The 21361-nt window shown below is 36.6% G+C and overlaps 1 protein-coding gene across 2 annotated transcripts; it reads right to left on the bottom strand.

Annotated features, from left to right (window-relative positions):
• Positions 1–1504: 1504 nt before the first annotated feature.
• Positions 1505–7140, bottom strand: lpla (lipoprotein lipase a). 2 transcript variants are annotated; one of them, XM_082138230.1, is made up of 10 exons: positions 6869–7138; positions 5623–5810; positions 5359–5538; positions 5124–5235; positions 4186–4419; positions 3856–4098; positions 3654–3774; positions 3261–3440; positions 2973–3080; positions 1505–2834 (listed from the first exon to the last, which is right to left on the bottom strand). In XM_082138230.1, exons 1-10 carry the CDS (start codon positions 6969–6971, stop codon positions 2783–2785), a joined length of 1521 nt encoding a protein of 506 aa, XP_081994356.1. In that variant the 5' UTR covers positions 6972–7138; the 3' UTR covers positions 1505–2782. The 2 variants fall into 2 exon arrangements, with proteins under 2 accessions (XP_081994356.1, XP_081994355.1); XM_082138229.1 differs by having other exon boundaries at positions 3856–4419; positions 6869–7140.
• Positions 7141–21361: the final 14221 nt, after the last annotated feature.

The following is a 21361-nucleotide window of genomic DNA, read 5'->3' as shown; positions in this document are numbered from 1 at the left end:
ATTATCTATAAATCACTTGTGTAAAAAGAATTCATTACATTCGGCTACCCATATTAGAAATTGCAAACAAGTTCTATAGAAACTAAATCAATATCTATTGAACTCTATTGGTGTACCAAATGATTCATGATTAATTAACCATTAAGTTCAGTTGGATTACATAATGGTGGAATACCACTTGGGAGTACTTCGACTCGGCGCAGTAAAAAGTCACGTTGGTTCTAATGACAGAAGTGAGAGGGAGAGAGGATTTTTTAGGCGTGACTTTTTACTGCGCCGAGTCGAAGTGCTCCCAAGTGCTATTCCGCCATACATTATAGTTATCCTTTTTACCCGCTTAGAAAAGCGCCACATTTTATTTTGTGTCACCATACTTGGTCGTGTAACTACTCGTGTAACTGTATTTAAATAGGGAAAACGTGGAGGTGTTTGGTCGTTTCTAACTTCATCTCTGTTTGGTCCCTAATGAATGAACTGGGCTAAGCTAAGTGCTATCAAAGTGTCGCCGCGCGCCAGAGCGATTGAGTGCACGCACTGAGACGAGAGAGGTATGTATCAACTCGTCTTAGTTAAGGGAATAACATAGTTTAATATGAAAAAGCGGTGGAGTGTTCCTTTAAACTGAAAAAGTTTGATAGTAAGAGCGTTATGAAAAGCAGTTACTGTGAATGAAACATTTATATAGATGAAACACTTATTTTGTGTTGTGAAAAGGATACTTTGTGATTTTGTGTATTGTACTAACAGTTGAAAACATGCTGAAATGTTTGAAAAAAAGTGCACTTTTGATGATCTGTGATATTAGTACTAAGAGTTTTGAAAATATACACCTTGCTTGTGAAAATAATACCAAAGTGAATTAAAAAAAACCCACTGTAAAGCATTTCAGCACAATTTAAATTCTGTCATTAATTACTCCCCCTCATGTCGTTCCAAACCCGTAAGACTTTCGTTCATCTTCAGAACACATATGAAGATCTTTTTGATGAAATCTGAGAGCTTTCGGTCCCTCCAATGACAATGACAGCTACGCAACTACCTCTTTCAAGCCCCAGAAAGGTTGTAAAAACATAATTAAAAGTAATCCTCAATTTTATGAAGCGATGCGAGTGCTTTGTTTGTGCAAAAAAAAACATAATTTACCAAGTTTTATTACAAAATATATTACAACATAATTTACGCACGTTTATGCAACAACGTCTACTCTCGCATCAACAATTCTTTTTAAACCACTGGAGTCAGATGGCTTTACCTTTCTGGGACTTGAAATTGGTAGTTGCGTAGGCTGTCAATGACAGCCAGAAAGCTCTCAGATTTCATTAAAAAGATCTTAATTTATGTTACGAAAATGAACAAAAGTCTTACGGGTTTGGAACGACATGAGGGCGAGTAATTAATGACATAATTTTCATTTTTGGGTGAACTAACTTTTTAATACAGACATGGCATTTGCACATAAAATAAAGACGGTGACGTTTTAAATGAAAAATCTTAAGTGCTCACATAGCGTAACATAATGTTTATTAAAATGACATCATACAGTGCACGGCTTATAGATTCATATGATCACAACAGGCGACCAAATACTGATCAGTTCCAGTAACTTCATTCACTCAATGTTTGTTTATAAAAATAGAGAGTCTACATGACTCAAAAGAAAAGGCAAGAGCACTTCAGAAACATGGAATACATATATTAGGTGCTTAATATACAAATATATACATTCAATAAATAGGAAAAAGGTACGTTGTTGATGTATTTGTAGCTATTATGTGGGGCAGTCAACCCTGTAAGGCTTGAGAAAAAACTGTTGCCATCATTTCTGAAATGCTCGTTTTACTTCTTGGCTGTGTGAACGAAAGTAGTTTCTTGCCTCATTACTTTTTATAAAATCCAGACGAAACAACCTTTGAGGTGCTTTGAAAGGGGTAATGAGAAGCAACATAAAAGTGGCAGAATTGTTTGTTGATTTTGCTTGTTTTACCAAACAAAACTGAATCAAATGGAGGCAAAGCCTTTAAAGTGACCTGTGCCAGACACAATAACCCAAGAAATGAAAGAAAGGTAGACATTTGAAGAGCTGTTTGTAAGTGTATATATAATGACAATTACATATATTTACAGGAATCATTTCATCTTCATTCAGTAGGATTTGGTCCCATTTTATGCTAAAGCATTTCATTGAGACTGACTGAAGGCTGCAACAAAGGCAAATCTGAAGGTTTTGCTTTTGGAACTGAGGCAAAGAGGATTAGCATAGCTAGAAAACCGCTTTGGTACAACCTAATTCACAGTACAACCAAACAAATGGCTAAATAACCTAGATGTTTAGTCTCTAAGTGGAATTTCAAGAGTAATACTGATAAACCAAACGAACAGCAACATGTTTCGAATGGCATCTTTCTCCAGAAAGAAAAGGCTCTTTTGTGGACAACTAGCAAACCCTGTTAACTAAGTGCAAGTCCTTTCAGACTAGAACTGATTACTTGTATAAATATATTGCATAGAGACATGATTATCATTTTATGCATTAAATGATTTCATTAAAGATTGTCTTACAAGACTTGTCTTGAGCAGTATCCAAAGTGATTTTTGTTTTGTTTTAAAACTGCACAGCAGTAACATTTTCAAGATGTGCTTTCTTGCAGGATGTGTTTCTGGATTTGGTTCGGGTGAAGGCTACTAGTCCAAATATATACGGGAGAAGTCAGTTTCTACCATTCCAGTTTCCCCGGCAGATTCCGTGCCAGATCCCAGCAGAGGTGGATTTCGACGTGCTTCTTTACTCGGTGTCCTGTTTGAACAAACTTCCGTGCATCTTCAGCTTGTGCAATCTGCCAGAGTAAAGTGCAGAGGGTTTAGTCAAACAAAACTCGCCACAACAAACAGAACAAGAACATAATAACTGAACGGGGAAGGTCATTTTATTGAGCTGTATCAATAGAATGGCTGGAACACGGATAGAAATTTACCTCTGGTTTTTGCGGCTTGACTGGGCTTCTTTGTCTTTCACGAAGACGGCAGCCTCACCTCCACGAGAAAGGTAGGAAAATTCACTCTCTTTTGCACTGAAGATGACCCTGGATCAAAAAAGATTAAATTTTTAATTTTAAATCAAGGTAATCTGAAGTATGAAAGGTATAAAATAAACAATAAATGCAATAAAATGCGGAATGGTAATATAAGAAAAACAGAGGATTGTTTAAAGCAAAATAATATATAATAATACATATAAAGAAAAATGCATTCTCTCTGCTTACTTAGATTGTGTCTCTCCTGATTTGATGCGTAGTTTGCGAATGTGAAAGATATCAGGGTTCCACCAGGGCCAGCTGATGAGGGAGTCTTTCTCCCAGAGAAGTTTTACCATCAGCAGCTCTCCGATGTCTGTATCCGTGGTCAAAAGGAAAGACACTGTGGTGTTTGTGTCTAAAGTAGGCCTGTGGAATCAAAAACCATCAGTATCATCTTTGTCAAAACTGCACAGGACAGAGTCCAGTCGTGACCTGTTTTCTTGGTACTTAAGGTCCTAATCACTGAAATCAAAGAAGAATCTCTGGATCTTAGTAAACTTCTTAACATTGCATTTTTAGGCTTTTGGTTGTTAATTCAGAACCTGTCCAGACATCTATCCGGAAACGCTATTAACTTACATGATGTAAGGGATATTCTCCTTCTCGCCGTGGATTCCGAACAAAGAGATCTTCATGGGCTGGTCGCTGTAGCTTATTTTCTTCTTGCTAAAGAAGTGGACCTTCACTTGATAATGGAAAACTGTGGGAAGATGGTTATATTAAGAAAGGATATATATTTATATAAATACACATTAAAACCTTGAACTTTGGTGCTCCTCACCTTTATATGGCATCATGTCTCTAGTCTTCATGTACATTTTGCTGCTCCTGCGTGTGCGGATTTTGTTGACGCTGTAACCCACCTTGTTGCAGCGATTCTTGCGGCAGCTGAGGCACATGCCTTTGTTGAAGCTGTCTTTGGAGCTGCAGCGGTAAGCCAAGCTTTGTTGCTCCTGGTTCACCAGTGAGTCGATGAACAGGTGGATGGAGCGCTCGTGGGAGCACTTAACAATCTGATCCATGTCTACGGAGAACAGAGGGAAAAAAATTAAAGCTTTGTGATTTTGAAATCTAAGAACGTCTTGAGGAGGACAATGGAGGACAAACGTACTTCTTAAACCAGAAGTGGCCACCATCAACATAGTGTTCTGGAGGTCACAGCCAGGTTGGAAGGTTCCACCATTGGGGTAGATGTCTATGTGGCCCACCGGCCTCTGAATCCCAATACTGCGATCCGGAGAACCGCGAGTGTTGGTGTGAAGAACGTCCACGAAAAGGGCATCATCTGGGGAAAGAGTGCTTTGGGCATCTGCATACTCAAAAGTAGGGCCAGCAGGATCCATGCCTAAAAATCCAAGAAAATTTCCCAATTTTAAATTGAATGCATTTTTAAGGGTTTGAATGGTAAAAATAGAAAGTTGACACCCTAAAGTCCCCAATATACTTCAAGCAAAATCTAGGATAAAACTGGTGTGATGTCATTTCGAACAAAATCAGGGATCGGAACATTTTGCCAAAGCAAACATTCCAGGAAGAGTTTACTCCGGCTGGTAAACACCTCTGAACTACCATTGGTCCGTAGCGATTACGAAATTGGTAGGTTTGGCTCTGAGGCTCCGCCTTCTTTAACATGGAAATCTTCTCTGGTTCATTTCTTCTGTTTGTTCTTTTAAGGTCATGAACACACTGGAGAGCCGCTTTATAACAGAAATTGAAGTAACTCTAATTGAAAGCGACACTGACACAAATTTTTGGTGTTTAATACTGTAAACTGCGATTTTAAGCAATCTGTTTTATAAAGTGCTATATAAATAAATGTGACGTGACTTGATCGGAGAGCCGAATTGCAGAATCTTTTTAAGGAAATTGTGCAGCACACATTTACATATTCATCTAAACGCCGCTCTCAGCAGTGTGGGAGTTGTCAGGATGTTCGCTAACGGTAAAGTACTGCTTGCGTATTTTGAACTACTTCTTACCCCCAAGCAAAGAACGAAAAAGAACTTCACCGTGAGTATATTGGGGCTTTAAGAAACAAAATGAAGTTACCTGTGATTCTGTTAACCTTATCTCTGGTGAGAAGGCCAGCGATTCCTGCTACATGAGCGCCAAGACTGTAGCCCAACAGATGCAGTTTCTCCCAAGGATAGTCAATCTCAGCCTGGATGAAGAAACGAGACATGCAAGATAAAGTTTACTGCAGAAAACAAACTCTATATCTTCATCAAATGCTCTTACTTGTCACCTTGACATAGCACAAAACTTCTCAGAGTGTTTGACATACCTGTAACCAGTTGACAAACTTGGCCACATCCTTGCCCACTAGTTTGGTGTAGGCGGCAGATGTTGGGTAATGTTGTTGCGCTCGGGACAACCAGTCCACCACAATCACATTGGATGTTGGCTCTCGTTCAAACAGGGCTGTTACTAGTTTGGGAACCCAGCTCTCAAACATACCGGTGACCTGAGACGAAATCATTCACGTCATGCTTTGGACTGCTTCACACATTAATTTAATGACTTCAACAATTGTAGGAGAAGCACCTACCGTCCATCCATGTATAATTATGAAAGTCTTGTAGTCTGGATTGAAGTTACACTCTTTGATTGTTTGAGGTTGACCTGATACTATGTAGCACAGATCTTCCTCGGGTTCTTCGCTAGTTCTAAAGGAAAACTTGGACTCGATATCGGTGAAGTCCGTCATCCATTCTGTGGCATTTTCCATGAAGTTACCTGTCCAAAACCAGATCAACAATAAGTTTTCCAGCCACCAATATACAATACACGAAGTACTGCTTATTTTACATGCTTTTACTTGTAAGCTGCTTATAATTATTTAAATTAACATTTAAAAGAAGCTTATCTTGCATGTGCTTATACTTTTCCCTTATTTTGAATGTGAGGAATTATTTCCAAATGGCAATCTTGGATCCTTTCCCAGTGCTTGACTGACTATACATAATTTTTTTTTTTTTTTTTGCTTTAATCTCCTTTAGAATGTCTTCATAACTGACTGTTCTAGCTTGTCAAATACATGTAAACAAAATATCAAACAAACATTTGAGCTGTCTTTAACAGATAATTACCACTATGCATATTGTTAAAAGTCAACAAATTCTACTTGTTTTTAAGATATTACGTTTTATATACATTATGTTTACAAATTTTCACAGTTAAAAAAAATATAATTTGGAAGGTAAACATTGATAAAATTAAACAAATCGCTATTAAAACAAAACAGGCTGACCATTTAAAAAGACATTTGTATGACAAGTATATTTATTTTATATTTACAAGTGTCATATTAATAATAAATGCTAGTTAAAAATATAAATAAAAACAAGAAAAAGTGTGTTTAATAGAATCTTAATATTTTTTGCACCGCAAAACATGGTGTGTAGCCTATATATATGCACGATATAAAAATGTGATTTGGAGAATCTTAATATTTTGCACAATACAATGTTGTCTTCTGATGCATAATAATATAAGAATAATATAAAAGATAACGGTATAAATTGATATAGGCTAAAGAATGTATACCAATATGAAATAAAAAATACAATAAAATGCAAAAAAATGATTTTAAGAAACTCGTGCAGGAAAAATAACCACATGCCTCGGGACTCATGCGGCCATTGCTCCAATAAATTTGTGTACATATTGATATTTATATGCAACTGCCTCATCAAATATATTCACATATTCAAGTTTTTAAAAGTTCACTTTTTAAACTTTATAAACACAAGTTAATTATATGATTTTATAAAACAAATGAGCTAAATACTTACCAAAAGCGGCAAATTCAATCGTTGGCTCAATCGTGGTTTCAAAACCCGAGGAAAAGGCGAAATATATCCAAGATATAAAACAAGCGCTGGTTACTCTCCCCATATTAATATAATGATCACGGATGCAACAACTTATTTAATTTAATTAAAAGTTGTTGAGAGCCGGTTATTTTATAGAGTTACAGCAGTTTAAAATTCCTGTTGGGGGTAGCAGCTGCTTTAGATGTCTTATGTCCAGAGTTTCTCTGAAGAGTTTAAATCAGTACCGCTACAAGCGTGTCTTTATCCTGTAGTGCGGGGCAGTATGCAAATCAGAGAAATTCTATTGGCCGAAAGAGGCGGGGTAAGGTCTGATGTGACCAATAAAATGCCAGGAACCCCCACACTGACTCATTACTAACAATTACAAATCTGGAAAGTTGTGTGGGCCCCACGAGAGTCTTCAAACAAATCGATTTCTCAAGGCCTTTCTTTCAGTTCTTTCTTTTTTGGGGGTCAAAGTTGCGATGACGCCCATAAACATTGCAAATGCAAAAACTGCAATACACATAGCTATGATTAACATGTTTTAAAAATAAATGAATTATCAATTATTTTTAAATTACAGTTTTAATTGTTTACATTGAAATGTAATTAAGTCATTTTTAAATAAAAATCACATCTAAGTTAAGATTCTTAAAAAAAAACATTTAAAGACGTGAAAAAAAATATTGAAAAACTGAATTACATGGGTATGTGGCATAAACTTTTATTTTTAATTAATTCTTAAGTTTGTTTTTACATAAAAAAAAATATTATCATTATAACATGCTATTATAACATGAAATACATTTTTATATATTTATTTTTTATTTTTTTATTTTTTTTTATGTTTGTGCTATACCTACATTATAGATCTGATTTAAGTTCATTAATACTTCCTTTTTGATCATTCAAGTCCACCCAAGGTCATCACAACCTGCTGATAAAATCACCCACAAAGTCTAAATCATTGTTTGATCAGCGCTTTGCAATCAATTAAAATGTTACTTTAAATCTAAACATTGTACACTATGTCCACACAGAATGCCTCCCACTGAACTAAAACACCTGGGTGATATTTGCCAACTTGAAATCCAACAACATAACGTGTGCCAATCACAACTTGCTCTTGGCAGGTCACAAATATCAGTGTGATTTCCATTCAGGGAGACGGTCAATGGGTGTTGTTGGCCATCTTGCGTCCCATTGGCCAGACAACAGTGAGCAGACTGCCAAGTCTTTTTAAAGCTTTAACAGAAAAATCATGCAAATCGCTAGCTTTGATAACAATAAAGGTGTAGGTGTCTCACCTTTATCTCTAACCACAAGCAATTCTGAAACGCCGTATTGCGGCACCTCATCTGGATGAAAGTGCTAAACAAATACATGCAGCTCAGTATTTGAAATTAATGCTAAAAATAAATGCTAGAAAAACACATGCACGTGCCCTTTCATAAACACACTCCTAAGTGCGCATATCTAAACATTTATAGTCTTTGATTACACGTATAATATTTACACTCAATTTATACACCAATTTTCACAAAAAAATATTCTCAAAAGATATGAAATTGAATGTGATTGGTCTGGCAAAACAGTTTACGCACGTGTTTAAAGTCAAAGCTGAAGTGATCCTAAAAAATTATATGATCTATAAGTTATGACAACATATGTTATTACATTGCTTTAACTCATCAAAATAAGTTAAGCAATTTTTATGTTATACAAGAATAAACAATTTTTTAAAGTCAGTTTAATGTAATTTAAGTTGAAATGACTTAAACAACCAAGTTGATTGAACTTAAAAATTTAAGGCAGCAACTTTATTTTTATAGTGTGCTAACGATACAATAGCTGAAAAAAATGCAACATTGCTATTTGCGAAAAGTCGTTTCATTCAATGTTTTACAGTTCCACTGAATAAAGGTTCTTTTTTGGCATCAATGGTTCCAAATTTTCGCAGTGATGTGAATAAAAGGTTCTGTATCGGCATCCATGGTTTCATGAAGAACCTTTATCATCATGGAACCATAAAAGGTTCTTTATAGTGGAGAAAGGTTCTTCACCTCTTCTGAAAGGTTCTTAATACACTAAAAAAAAAGGTTCCAAAAGGATGTTTTCAAAGTGATGCCTTAGAAGAACCATTTCTGGTTCCCCAAAGAACCTTTCAGTGAACAGTTCTTAAAAGAGGTGAATAACCTTTCTTCACTATAAAGAACATTTTGTGGTTCCATGATGATAAAGGTTCTGAAATATCAGTGCCGATAAAGAACATTTAGAGTATTGGAAAGGTTCCTTTGATGATAAAGGTTCTTCACGGAATCATCGATGACAAAAATCCTGTTTGGCATCGGTTTCGAAATCTTAATTATTCAGCAGACATCATGTCAATACATTTTTCAGGAGTGTGAGACACTTATTTAATTCCTAAAACAAAGAAATTAAACTTACACTGTTCATTTAAAAATGTGGCTTGCTAAAATATTAAGGTGTTTAGTTTCTGGGAAACCATCGCAATGACAGATACACACATCGTTCTGTTAAAAATAGTATTTTGTATTGAATGAAGAACGCTTAGGTGATCCTAAAAAACCCAACCCAGAAATTCCAAAGCAGACAACGCCTAACAACCACTTATGGTTACGGCTTAGTCACATAGTAATCAAGACTAAAATTAGGTAGTTTGCTGTGCTTTCACTGTAAAAAATGTGGCTGCGATTTAGTTATAACAACTTAAAATTTGTTGAGATAACTTAAATATCCAACTTAACTAAAGTTAACTAAACTTAATATTTTAAGTCAAGCATGAACACATACTTTTTAAAGTTGAAACAATGTTGGATTTTAAGTTGTGATAAATAATCGCAGACATTTTTTTTTTACAGTGTGGGGATGACGTAGTTTCTTCTTAAAACTTAGTACAGTAGGATTTCTAAATCACATTTCCAAAGCCAGCCTCCACAAATGTGTTTATATTTAATGCGTATTTAATTTACGAAGCATTGAGAGTGTCTGCATGCACTTGGTAACGTTTAACAACAATTGCCATTTAATTAGATGCATTTTTGTAGCATGAAGCGCAATGCAAATAAGCAGGCTCACAGATTTGCCTCAAACACATTTGTCTATACACAGTTTGGGGAAATATGTTAACAGTGATTCCAAATGTTTGCAAGAGCACTAAATAAAACCCATCTGCTCAAGGCTGTGACTCAAACTTCCAAGGCTTTCATGTTTTTAGTCTTATCCTTCATTCCCATCTCGAATTTAGCAAAGGTTTTTGATTACAGAAATGAGGCCAGTGCATAAGTCTCTTGATAGATGCATGCATCTACTGTGCTTCATGTTGAAACATTAGGATTGCAGAGTCAGATCCCGGTGGGCATGAAGCTAATGCCCCTTTCAGCTGTGAATGTTGTAACTCTGTCTGCCTAAACCCTCAAAAGGGGGAGTTGGAAAGATTTAGATTTTATTTCTTTGTTAAACCTATAAAACTTATAAAAAAGTATATATATATATATATATATGATATTCGGACTATCAAATGATCAAAATATGTTAAAAAATAAAGAAAAAAATCTTAATAAATTTTACATAATTTATTAAGTAAATAATATTACTCCCATGTAGCTATAATACATTTTTAAATAATTTTTTTATTTATTTAAATATTATATTTATGAAATGCATTTAAATAGCCTAATTAAATTAATAAATATTTGATCAAATATAAATATTTCTGAATGCGTAAAGCATTCAGTTTAAAAAAAAAAGGGAAAGCGAACAATGTATTTAGTCATTTTTATTCGCCCACTGTATAAGAGGATGTGAGGAGTCTATAAAAATAATCAGAAGTCTCACTTCTCAAAATCAGTGCATTTTGTAAGAAGTTTCTTATTATATTCATCCTTTTTTTTAAATAGAATGTTTAATTTTGTCAGCACTCACGTCACTCGTCGGAAGACATGTTGCAATTTTGGCCAATGAAATTCCTAATTAAATGTCAAATTATGACACATAACAAGTGTGTGGAATAAAAATGAATCGTCATGCATGTTATAGGAACAAATGAAAGCGCAATATGAGTTAAAGTCTACTAGAAACAGGCATTATGATTAACATTCTCTCAGATAATGTGTTTAAGTGTTTTTTTGACAACTTAATTCACTGTGCTTGAAGATGTAAAACTACAAGGTGCTTCTTTATAAAGGGATTTTAATGCTAATATTTCTACAGGCCATCTTTCCAAAAACAATTGTTCAGTGGCAGTGCCATACAGAAATCATGGTAACAGAGTTGACATTAAAGATTGACCTTATAAGGTTATAAGATAAAATAATAAAAAGGAGAGTATTTACATGATGATATGGTTGATAACCGGAGACCACTTTTAAATAATACTTTTGTGTATTAAGTAAATACATAGGCCTACAACATACATAGCCTACATTCATAGCTTTCGACTCCATTCTTTTTTATGGAAATGTGCATGTTTGCTATATCTTAACATTTTAAATTAAGTTTTTCCTATAATGTCCTGTATTTAGACTTATTCAGGATGGGTTTAGGATTTTTTTTTCCCGAGCAAATTGGCTACAAGCCTTCCGGCCGAATCCAGTCACGTGGTGTTTAGGGCTTACACTCAGCGTGAGATAAGCCTCATTGTTTTGATTACGGGACTGCAAAAACCGGGAAAGGCGAAGCTCAGCGAATGCAGTGGATTAGCATCACATTCAGTTGTGGACCTTTTGGGTCCGTAAAAGGGGGAACACGTCTGAAATGTAGGGTTACATAGTGAGCAACAGCTGGCCAGCTCGCTGCTCTCAGAGAACTGTGGGAGAAATCCAAGTGTTTAATCTTTCTTATTAGACAGCTGGCCCCTGATTAAGAACTCCCATTTGATTCCCTTTGCACACCATTATTTTCAGGATATTGAAAGCGATGTTGCAGAAGAATCAGATGTTGCCTTTAATCCGGGCTGTGATATGAGTCAGTTCTGTGACTTTTAAAAGTGATTCATTTGAACGACAGCACATGCGACACGTCAGGTCATCCGGCGTTGAACATAACGCCGTTTCATGGAATAACACGGCTGTCAGTAGGGGTCTCTGAGTTATGTTTTTTTGTCAGCGATAGCCTACTCTTACCGTACATTCCCACCAGAGCATAGAGACCTCTGTTCCATATGCCACATCTGTTACGCCACATGTTCATGTTGTACGTACGTCAAGCACGCAAAGAAAAGCTTCATGTTTTGCTATAACTCTCGGTGCTATATGTCGAACATTCCTCTGTTATTTGAGAAAAAAACTTGATGTAATTGCATCATCAATGCTACTTTTGTATATCCTTTTGCTAATGAAAAAAACAACAACTCTTTAAAATGCTGTTTGGAACGTTTCTGTCGGCCCAGTTTGAAAAACAGTTTCCGCGCGAATCATCCATTTCTATGAATACCAATACCAATGCTAATGAGCCACTTTTGAATAAACCGTATGTTTTTGAACAATGTTTTGTATCCAAAAAAAAAATAAAAATAAAAAACATACAAAAAATAGCTGGAACGCTATTTTCGAAGTCGTTTAGCTTTGTATAAGGAAAAGGCTAATGAGTCGTTGTTCTCTAAAAGTCTTATTCATTTCAGCTAACTGCTTGTTTGAACGTTGGATAAATGAGCCAAATACAAACGACTCACTGATTCATTTTGTTAACTTGTACTTTTACAATATTTTTTCTGCAGGAGTTTATGTAACTGAACAACTTGAGTATCATTAGCTTACCCTAACATGCAGATTTAAAGTACACTCTTAAAAATAAAGGTGCCAGGAAGAACCAAAAAGGGGGTTTCACAGCGATGCCATAGAAGAACCTTTTTTTGGTTCCCCAAAGAACCAATTTTTTTCTTAGTGTCATTCAGAACCTTTTTCGGTACTACAAAGAACCCTTCTCAAAGGTTCCTTTTATGTTACTGTTAACATAGGATGCACAAATCTATTTGTGGCGGTCAGTGTAGATATTGTGGCAGGGCGCCACAAATAAATCAATGTATGGGAAACACAAATTTACTCCAACAATGTGAGGTCACGTGAGATTGATGGTGAAGAACCCTTTTATAATCTAAAGAACCTTTTGGCTCTACAAAGAACCTTTTGTGCAACGGAAAGGTTCCTTGGATGTTAAAGGTTCTTCATGGAACTCCCCAACAAAGAACCTTCTAAGAACCTTTATTTTTAAGAGTGTATAGACCCAAAAGTAATGGGGAGCCTTGCTTTTGATGCCAATGCTCTGTGCATACTTGTGTGTTCAAGCTAATAACAATTTATTGTAGTGTAAGCTACAGTAAAGTTACAGTTTCAGAGCAGCCAGAGAGCTTCTGAAGAGACCGTCCCCTGTGAATATTAGCCTACCTGTCCTTTCATGTCTGTTTGGATGCATGTTTGGGCGCATCTTGTGAGTAATCGTGCAACATTTGAGGTGTTTGATGCAGCAGCTTTCATGCGCCATGCGTGCCACAGAACTCAAATGCACTTGGCCGTCCCGGGAGGCCTTTTCGCTCAATGGGGGCCTGGGCCTCACCAAAGACAACGTTTCACAAGTCTTCCCTCCCGGGAGCATCAGACTGAAGACAGCGGCTCAACCTCTCCCTCCTCGTCTTTCACAATACCCCCTGATTAGAGCGAGCCAAGTTCAATTCCAGATGATTTGTGTTGTTTCTGGTGTGCTGCCCATTTTAAAATCACTTTTTTTTTGTTGTAAGCGGATACTTGTTCTGCATAATTCGCATCTATGTGCCCTTCCACAGAAACACAATAAGGATGTTTTCACAGCGTGGGATAGCTGCGTCCTAGGATACTCTCTGATGCCGGACTATTTGGATGCCTGCCACTGCAAAATACTTCAAGCTGTGAGAAGCATCAAGCTGTATGAAGGTTTAAGCCCAGCAGCGAGAACATCAGTTGATGGTTTATTTTTATTTTTTTCTGTTTAAATGAGTGCAGGATGCAGGTGGATTGTTTTCAGAGCAACTGGAACAAAGTTTTTCATGCAAGCGGAGAACTCAGTTGGGAATAGGATGGATTAACTTTTAAAATTAGCTTGATGGATTTGGAAGAGATCCATGTTGGCAAGTCCACATAAATAGTTCCCTTATTTAGTCATTCGATTAAAGGGATAGTTCACTTTGAAATTAATTTTTGGTATGTTTTAGCTTACCTCAAGGGCATCCAAGATGTAGGTGTCTTTTTTTCCGCAGTAGTTTCAATTTTGATATTTTTAGGTCAAACCGTTCTTGTCTGTCAGTCATATAATGCAGGTCTATGGTCACCACTTCAAAGAGCATGCACAGAGTTCAAATTAAAACAATTCCCCGTCATCCAAATTAAACAATTCCCCATCGTAAGTACACATTGATGGCCTAAGACACGAAACGAGCGGTTTGTGTGCGGTTTGATACCTCTTATACACAGCCATGTCCAAGTGATCTGCTCTGACGTGTACGCAGACTGGTGCATAGATATATACACTAGATGTCGCCTTAAAGACATTCGTTCCAATGAACTGCCGTAGACAAGGCGACATCTAGTGCGTATATATCTATGCACCAGTCTGCGTACACGTCAGATCAGATCACTCGGACATGTCTGCGTATAAGAGGTAAAAACGATATAAATACTGTTCGTTTTCTCACACAAACCGCTCGTTTCGTGTCTTAGGCCATCAATGTGTACTTACGATGGGGAATTGTTTAATTTGGACGACGGGGAATTGTTTTAATTTGGACTCTGTGCATGCTCTTTGAGGTGGTGACCATCGACCTGCATTATATGACTGACAGACAAGAACGGTTTGACCTAAAAATATCAAAATTGAAACTACTGCGGAAAAAAAGACACCTACAACTTGGATGCCCTTGAGGTAAGCTAAAACATACCAAAAATGTATTTCAAAGTGAACTATCCCTTTAATAGGTTGTTTTGGTTATTCATGTGCTTCTTTATAAATTGTGTGAAACAGCTGCACCAAATGCAGTTATGATGAGTAATGATGGCTCTACCTGTCTGCCATTGGTTGGACAAACTGGTAGCCGGACCCTCAGGCTCTCTTTAGTGGAATTAACCAACACAAATTATTATTAGGCTATTACTATTTTTAATATACATGATTAATACCGCCATACAAATGTTTTCCCCCTAATGTCAATGAAGCAATGTGTAAAATCTGAGAGATCACCTGTTCCTAAAAGGGCTATAGCAGCAAGATTTTACGCATATTGGAGTCATTGCTCCATCTGCTGGTCATTATGAAAATTAACGTAAGAGGACAAGGCCTCATGAATGTCCGATAATGTTTGCCAGACACTTTTGGATGGTTTTAAATTTTATGAAATCGGTTGCATATTTTAATAACACAATGTAAAGATTAATATTTATATCTGTTGTTTTCTTGTTTGCTGCTTGTTGTTGCTAGTAGCTATTTTTAAATTGTGTTTAATTCAGTTATTTGTTATGTTACAGAAGGCTATTGATATTTTTGGTATAGTGTCCTAATGTCAAATTTTTAATCTTTTTAAAAGCATGACATCATGTTGCCACATTCACAAGATTGAGAGATTGGGCTTGTAAAATGTGAATCTCAGGCGTTAAAGGGACAGTTCACCCAAAAATGTATATTCTGTCATTTACTCACCCTCAAGTTGTTTCAAACCTGTGTGAATTTCTGCTGAACACAAAAGAAGATATTTTGAAGAATGTGGGTAACAAACAGTTGATGGACCATTGGACCCATTGACTTCGATAGTAGCCTATTTTTTCCATACTATGGAATTCAATGTCTTCTTCAAATCTTCTTTTGTGTTCAGCAGAACAAAGAAATTCATACAAATTTGAAACAACTTGAGGGTGAGTAAATGATAGAAATGTTTTTTTTTTTTGTGTTTTTTTTGCGAACTATCCCTTTAATCATCTAATGTAAAACTACTCGCGGATTTGCATCTCTTTCAAGTCAACTCATCCGTGTCTGCAATGGCCGCTAATATACCACAAGGGGGCACACTAGTTTTGCTAGCGCTACAGTTAAGATGTAGCCTAATCAGTCGTCAATGTTTGCATAGGCCCTAACTGTTGATAACAATTTTTCAATACAGACTTCTGCACAAACAGCGTTTCAAATAAGCTAAAGTGTTTTATTGATGTGAACTAGCAAGTTTGAGGCTAAACCTTAATGTTAAGATAGTTCATATAATTAGAAATACGAGGTAGATTTGTAAAGCAGGAGACCAAGTAATGGGATTAAACCACAGGTAGCAGTGTAGCTGTGTTGTTGTATTAAAGCTAGCTTGTTTCCTGCTGCTTATCCTGTCACGTTTAAACACTTTTTCATTCCAGGAAGTCAGAACTATTTACTATAGGGGAATGTTTTTGTTTATCTGTCTCTTTGCTACTGTTGAAATCAGGCTTGTGGCTGTGCTTTCTGTGCTCTTGTTTCTTTAAACCGAGTTATATTTTATAACCACTATTCCCAAGACAGGCAGCCAGCGGTTTGGGGAATTTTTACCATAAAAGGTCATCTGAGCTTAGCTACGGTTTCCTGTGGGAGTGGCCTGTCACATTCTGCCTGTTTCTCTCTCACTCACAATTACTCCCTCAGTCATCTCCTCTGGTCTTATCTCCAGCCGAATGCCTGCACTTCCCACAGTACAGAGCATTATGCACTTAAAAGTATGCACTTAACAAATACATCGACAGTTCAGAGGGGAGGTAAAATAAATGTCTCTCTGTGTGCATGTTTGGGGTTGAGTGAGTTCAGCATATGTGCATGTTAGTGTTGGAGAAGCTACTTTACAGCGGCAGCTTGATAAGCTGTTTGTAAAGTGAAGAAGTTAAACTATTTTTGAGCTACTCTTTTAAGGAAATACTTGGCTAACAAAATTAGAACTAAAGCTAGGCTACTAAAGCGGCACAAAGCAAAGAGGGTTTTCCCATTTCCCCCTTCAGAGTGCCAACTTGAATTGGCATAAAACTGATCAAAGGCCTGTTCACAACAAGGACAATACCTATAACAAAAACAAATTATGAAGATTTAGTTTTAAAAATCATTCTAAATTTAAAAGAAGAGTCCACGCCACAACTATACAATGTTTTTGTGACTGATGAACAATAAAAACATTGACATAATCAGAATCTATCCTGCTTTAAAAAGTTCAAGCATTTAAAGCGGCAGATAACAAAACATTCACAAAATGTTATTGTGTGTTGGTGTGGACACTAAAATAGTTAGCGTTATCATTCTTGGTGTGAACAGGCCTGTCAAAATGATGTTGTGGAACACCATCTTAGTGTTATCGATGTTCATGAACATACTATGCCCATAGCGGCCAAATAGTACAGTACTTGTAACCAGAAATTGGACTTTGTGCATAATACTATGTCATGCTATATTCTACGATAATTGTTGAAAATCTATTGTTATTTGTTTTGCCTGTTAATTTACACAACAACGGCGTTTTGAAAACGAAAACTTTTGAAAACGGGGTTCAAAGTGTGAGTTTTTGAAAATGATACCATTATCGTCTCTGTGTAAACTACAAAAACGTGAATTTGTGAAAACGTTGACGTCATGCACGTGCGTATTATGTGTTCAGGAAAGGCGCGTAGTCTTTCTTTACAACGTGACATCGGCAACTACTTGTCTGGCATGCATAAATACAGCGTTTTTAGTCGTTTTTGTGGATTTGTGTGAACCGGGATCGTTTTGATAACGTTGTAATCTCTACAAAGAAAAAAAAGTTTTTCCGTTTTTGGTATATCATTGTTGTGTAAAAGTACTCTTAGTTTAAAGGAATGTTAAAGGGGTGGTATAATGCCCTTTTCAAAAGATGTAAAATAAATCTCTGATGTCCCCAGAGTGTGTATGTGAAGTTTTAGCTCAAAATACCCCACAGATATTTTTATATAGCATGTTAAAATTTTTACTTATTGAGGGTGAGCAAAAACGCACCGTTTTTTGTGTCTGTCCCTTTAAAGCAGGGCAATGCAATTTCGGGAATTTCTTCGCTGTATTCTCGCTTTTTGCTCACAGGTTTCTCTATAGAGCTCCCCCTACAGCTTCGGAATAGATATTTGACAACACTGTCGAAAAACTCGTTGGCGACTCTCAGACACCAGAGGCTAGTAGATCAATGACATCAAAGCAGATGGGACATTCTTTAAAACGTCTTCTTCATTCGAGTTCAAACAGCGTGAGGGAGCGCAATAATGACAGAATTTTTGCAGATTTTTTTGCCGTAAAGCAATTCGTTACATCGCGAGACCTGATATCACGCGATACTTCAAAGTCGCCGGCCCAAAGTTGCAAGCGTGGTTTTTCGGCTCACAGGCGCTTGGGGGGTGCGAGACGACCACCATTCAACCCGAAAAAAGTCATAACTATTCCAATGACTCCGAAGCTGTTCGGTTAAGGTAAAAAAGTTACTTAGTTCACCTTTAAATGCAAATGAGCTGCTGCTCCCAGCACAGGGGTCGGAGCTACAACAGCTTGTGTCCTGAAAATGTCAAAAACTTTTAGCCTTTTATTTTCAAACCGGAGTCTGACAAAGATGGAGAGACTCAAGAAGAAGTGACAACATGTAGACAACATTTCTGAATGGTTAGTTGATGAATTTATGTAGCTTATGTGTAGTTATCTTCTAGTCATTGATTAGCATATTCTGTCTTGATAATCTATAAATCGTGCAGGGGGCGGGGTTTATGTAAATTTTAGGGTTAGTGATGTCACTAACCTGGGAGGAAGCTTGTGTAGTTCCTACAAGCCGTTTATTGTAGTCCTTAAAAAGCATTTTCTTTAAAAGCAAATATCTCCCTTTGCTTTGAACTTTGTTTATGCTCAAACAGCAACATTACACACTAACTAAAGTTAGAAAAGTGAAATCATGATCAACCACCCCTTTAATATCTATCGATAGCATTTGTGGCATGTTAATAACCATAGAAAAAAAAAACCTTGTGATGGCAGTAAATGGGTAACACAAAGAATAGCCACAAGCTAACTTGAGCTTAGCTTTTTTTAAACTTTTTTTTTTTTTTTACAGCTCAAACAATTATCAATTTTGTAAGGAAAAATGTATTTTTTGACTGAGGAACTAGATTTTATTTGTATAATTGCCAAATAGAGCTTGACTTGTATTGAACCTAGAACATTGAGCAATTTAAGCACTTTAGCATTCTACCTGCATTAAATGAATTCCTAGCATGTTTTTGTCCATTGGCCGAATTTACAAAGTGCACTTTGTGTTGTACTTGTCCGTTAAACTACTTCCACGATGGGGCATTGCCCAATTACATGACACATTCATACTTCCCTTCCAGGGCAGGCGTGAGTAAGTAATGTTGAATGAATGCCAAAGCACATTACGTCTTTTCCTTACAACAGTGCCTAAGGGAGGCCAACAAAGACAGGGCACACTGGAGTGGGTATGCAGATGCCAAACATCTGTGCATGGCTATGACGTCATATGATGACACGCAGCAGACGTCAGAGAGCTGTTTGTCTGGAGCACAGGTGTTTTTGGACACTCTTCTCAGAATGTTCATCCAGGTGTTATGGATAGTGAATCATCCGTTTGACAGTTGAGTATGTCTGAGATACATGCCAAACATGTCTCGCAGTTTCACCACCTTGGTGCTAAAGTTGTGGTTTTTGGCGTGGCGGGAATTCAAGCATTCGTTTACTTAAAAATGTGTAAAATGAGAACTTATGACAGAAAATAGACCCTATTAAGAAGAAACTAAACTACACTTTTTATTGTAATTCACAAAATGCCTAATGGAAGGGCAAGTGTCCAGTAGCAGTTAAGAAAGCCAGTTGGAAAAGAGTGTTACATTCTGCACTTCAGCTCTATTTTTCAGTGCCAAAACACTTAGATCCAACTGTTTCGCCATTTAGCACTTTGGGACTCAACGACTCTAAATCAAGTGCGTGCAATTGCTTTACGTCAGACTTGATTGAACAAGGCAGTGAAAGGAATAGAAAGCGACTTTGTTTGCTTTCTAATGAAGGTATGATTAGCACTTGTAGTTTTAGTCTTTTATTTTGAAGATATATTTATCCATTTGTTTGTTTTATATTTTCCGTGGTTAGAGTGTTGCTATGGGGTAGCAAATGTGTTCTGAGTGGGGTTTTGCAAAGTCACAACAGTCCACCTCCAAGTTTCTGTAATATTCGTGTCATTGAATAGTCCCTCTAATATAAGCCTATGAGATTTTTTGGCCTTTTTATTGTCCGGAATATTAAAAGTACAAATGATACGGGATCATGTATAATCAGTGGTCAGTATATATATTTTTAATTTTACCTGTATATGATTTTAAAGCTTTCGCTAAGAAAAACGTATAGAATGTACAAAATGATCAGCCTAGCAACAAGATAAACATTGCAATAATGTAACAGTATTAAAAATGTATAAGCAAGATTAATAAATGGCGTAAAAGTATTGCTCATTGTTAGGTCCGATTGTTAAAGATTTTTTTCTGACTACAATTGATAACTGAGATGCAATATGGCACCAGTTGCGTTTTTAAAAAATGATAGTATCTCCAGTTTTTGTTCTGGTTGAGTGGTTTTAATAAGCGTTGTCATGGACGACTGTGAATATTAAGAATGTCTGACCTCCAAATGCTGTGACTGACCGATAAGAATCGAGGATTCCAGAGAGCCACGTAATAAGAAAAATAATAGCTCCTCTCCTCAACAAACTGCACAATTTGAGGTACATTTGGCATCTGCTTAGTGGTAAGGGTTTTGAAAAGTGCATTACCATAAATATTACCAATTATTATATTGATACTTGCCTTGGTAAAGGCAATTTAGATGAATGTCACCTAACAAGGACTAACGTTCTAAGAACTTCAGAGCTGTAGCAAACATTCTGGTAAGGTTCAGTCAAAAGTTATTAACAAACGTTCCTACAATAACGTTAATAGAACGTTCGTTCAAAGTTATCTGGTTTTTAATAATGTTCTCAAAACGTTAGCATATAGCACACGTTATGTATAATCATTCATGGAACGTTTTTTTCTTTCTGAAACTTACTTAAATGTTACTTCTTGTTTCATGATGTTCTCATAATGTTTGCAAAATGATCAAATGGAGTGTTAAAACATTTAAAAATTTGATGTTTTGAATGTTCAGAGAACATTCAGAAATAATGTTTTCAGAACTTAATGGGAATGTTCCCAAAACGCTCTTAGAACATATTTTGTTAGCTCGGTTTAGCACTAATGGGGTTAAATTTGGATGCAGGGCCTACAGTATCTGCTCACCTCTCCATCCCTTCGTCCTTTAAAAAAAAAAAAATATGCACCACTCCAAATAAGGAGAAGTGCTTTTGACTGTTTGGTCCAGGCCATTCCTTCTCACAAGTGGTTAGATAGGCAGATGGGTGGGGGAGTGAGGGGGGTGTTTTAGACTTTGGTTGGG

The sequence above is a fragment of the Leuciscus leuciscus genome (assembly GCF_965113295.1).
Source record: "Leuciscus leuciscus genome assembly, chromosome: 15".
Taxonomy (NCBI): Eukaryota; Metazoa; Chordata; class Actinopteri; order Cypriniformes; family Leuciscidae; genus Leuciscus; species Leuciscus leuciscus.
The sequence above is the reverse complement of the archived record's forward strand: the minus strand, read 5'-3'. Positions and strand labels throughout refer to the sequence as shown.

Excerpts from the sequence above, each read along its gene's own strand:
- lpla (XM_082138229.1), bottom strand. The coding sequence starts at position 6,971 with ATGGGGAGAGTAACCAGCGCTTGTTTTATATCTTGGATATATTTCGCC. Across the intron at positions 4,420-5,123 it reads TAAGGTTAACAGAATCACAG|GCATGGATCCTGCTGGCCCT; the intron begins GTAACTTCATTT and ends TTGGATTTTTAG. Across the intron at positions 2,835-2,972 it reads TCAAGCCGCAAAAACCAGAG|ATTGCACAAGCTGAAGATGC; the intron begins GTAAATTTCTAT and ends TTACTCTGGCAG.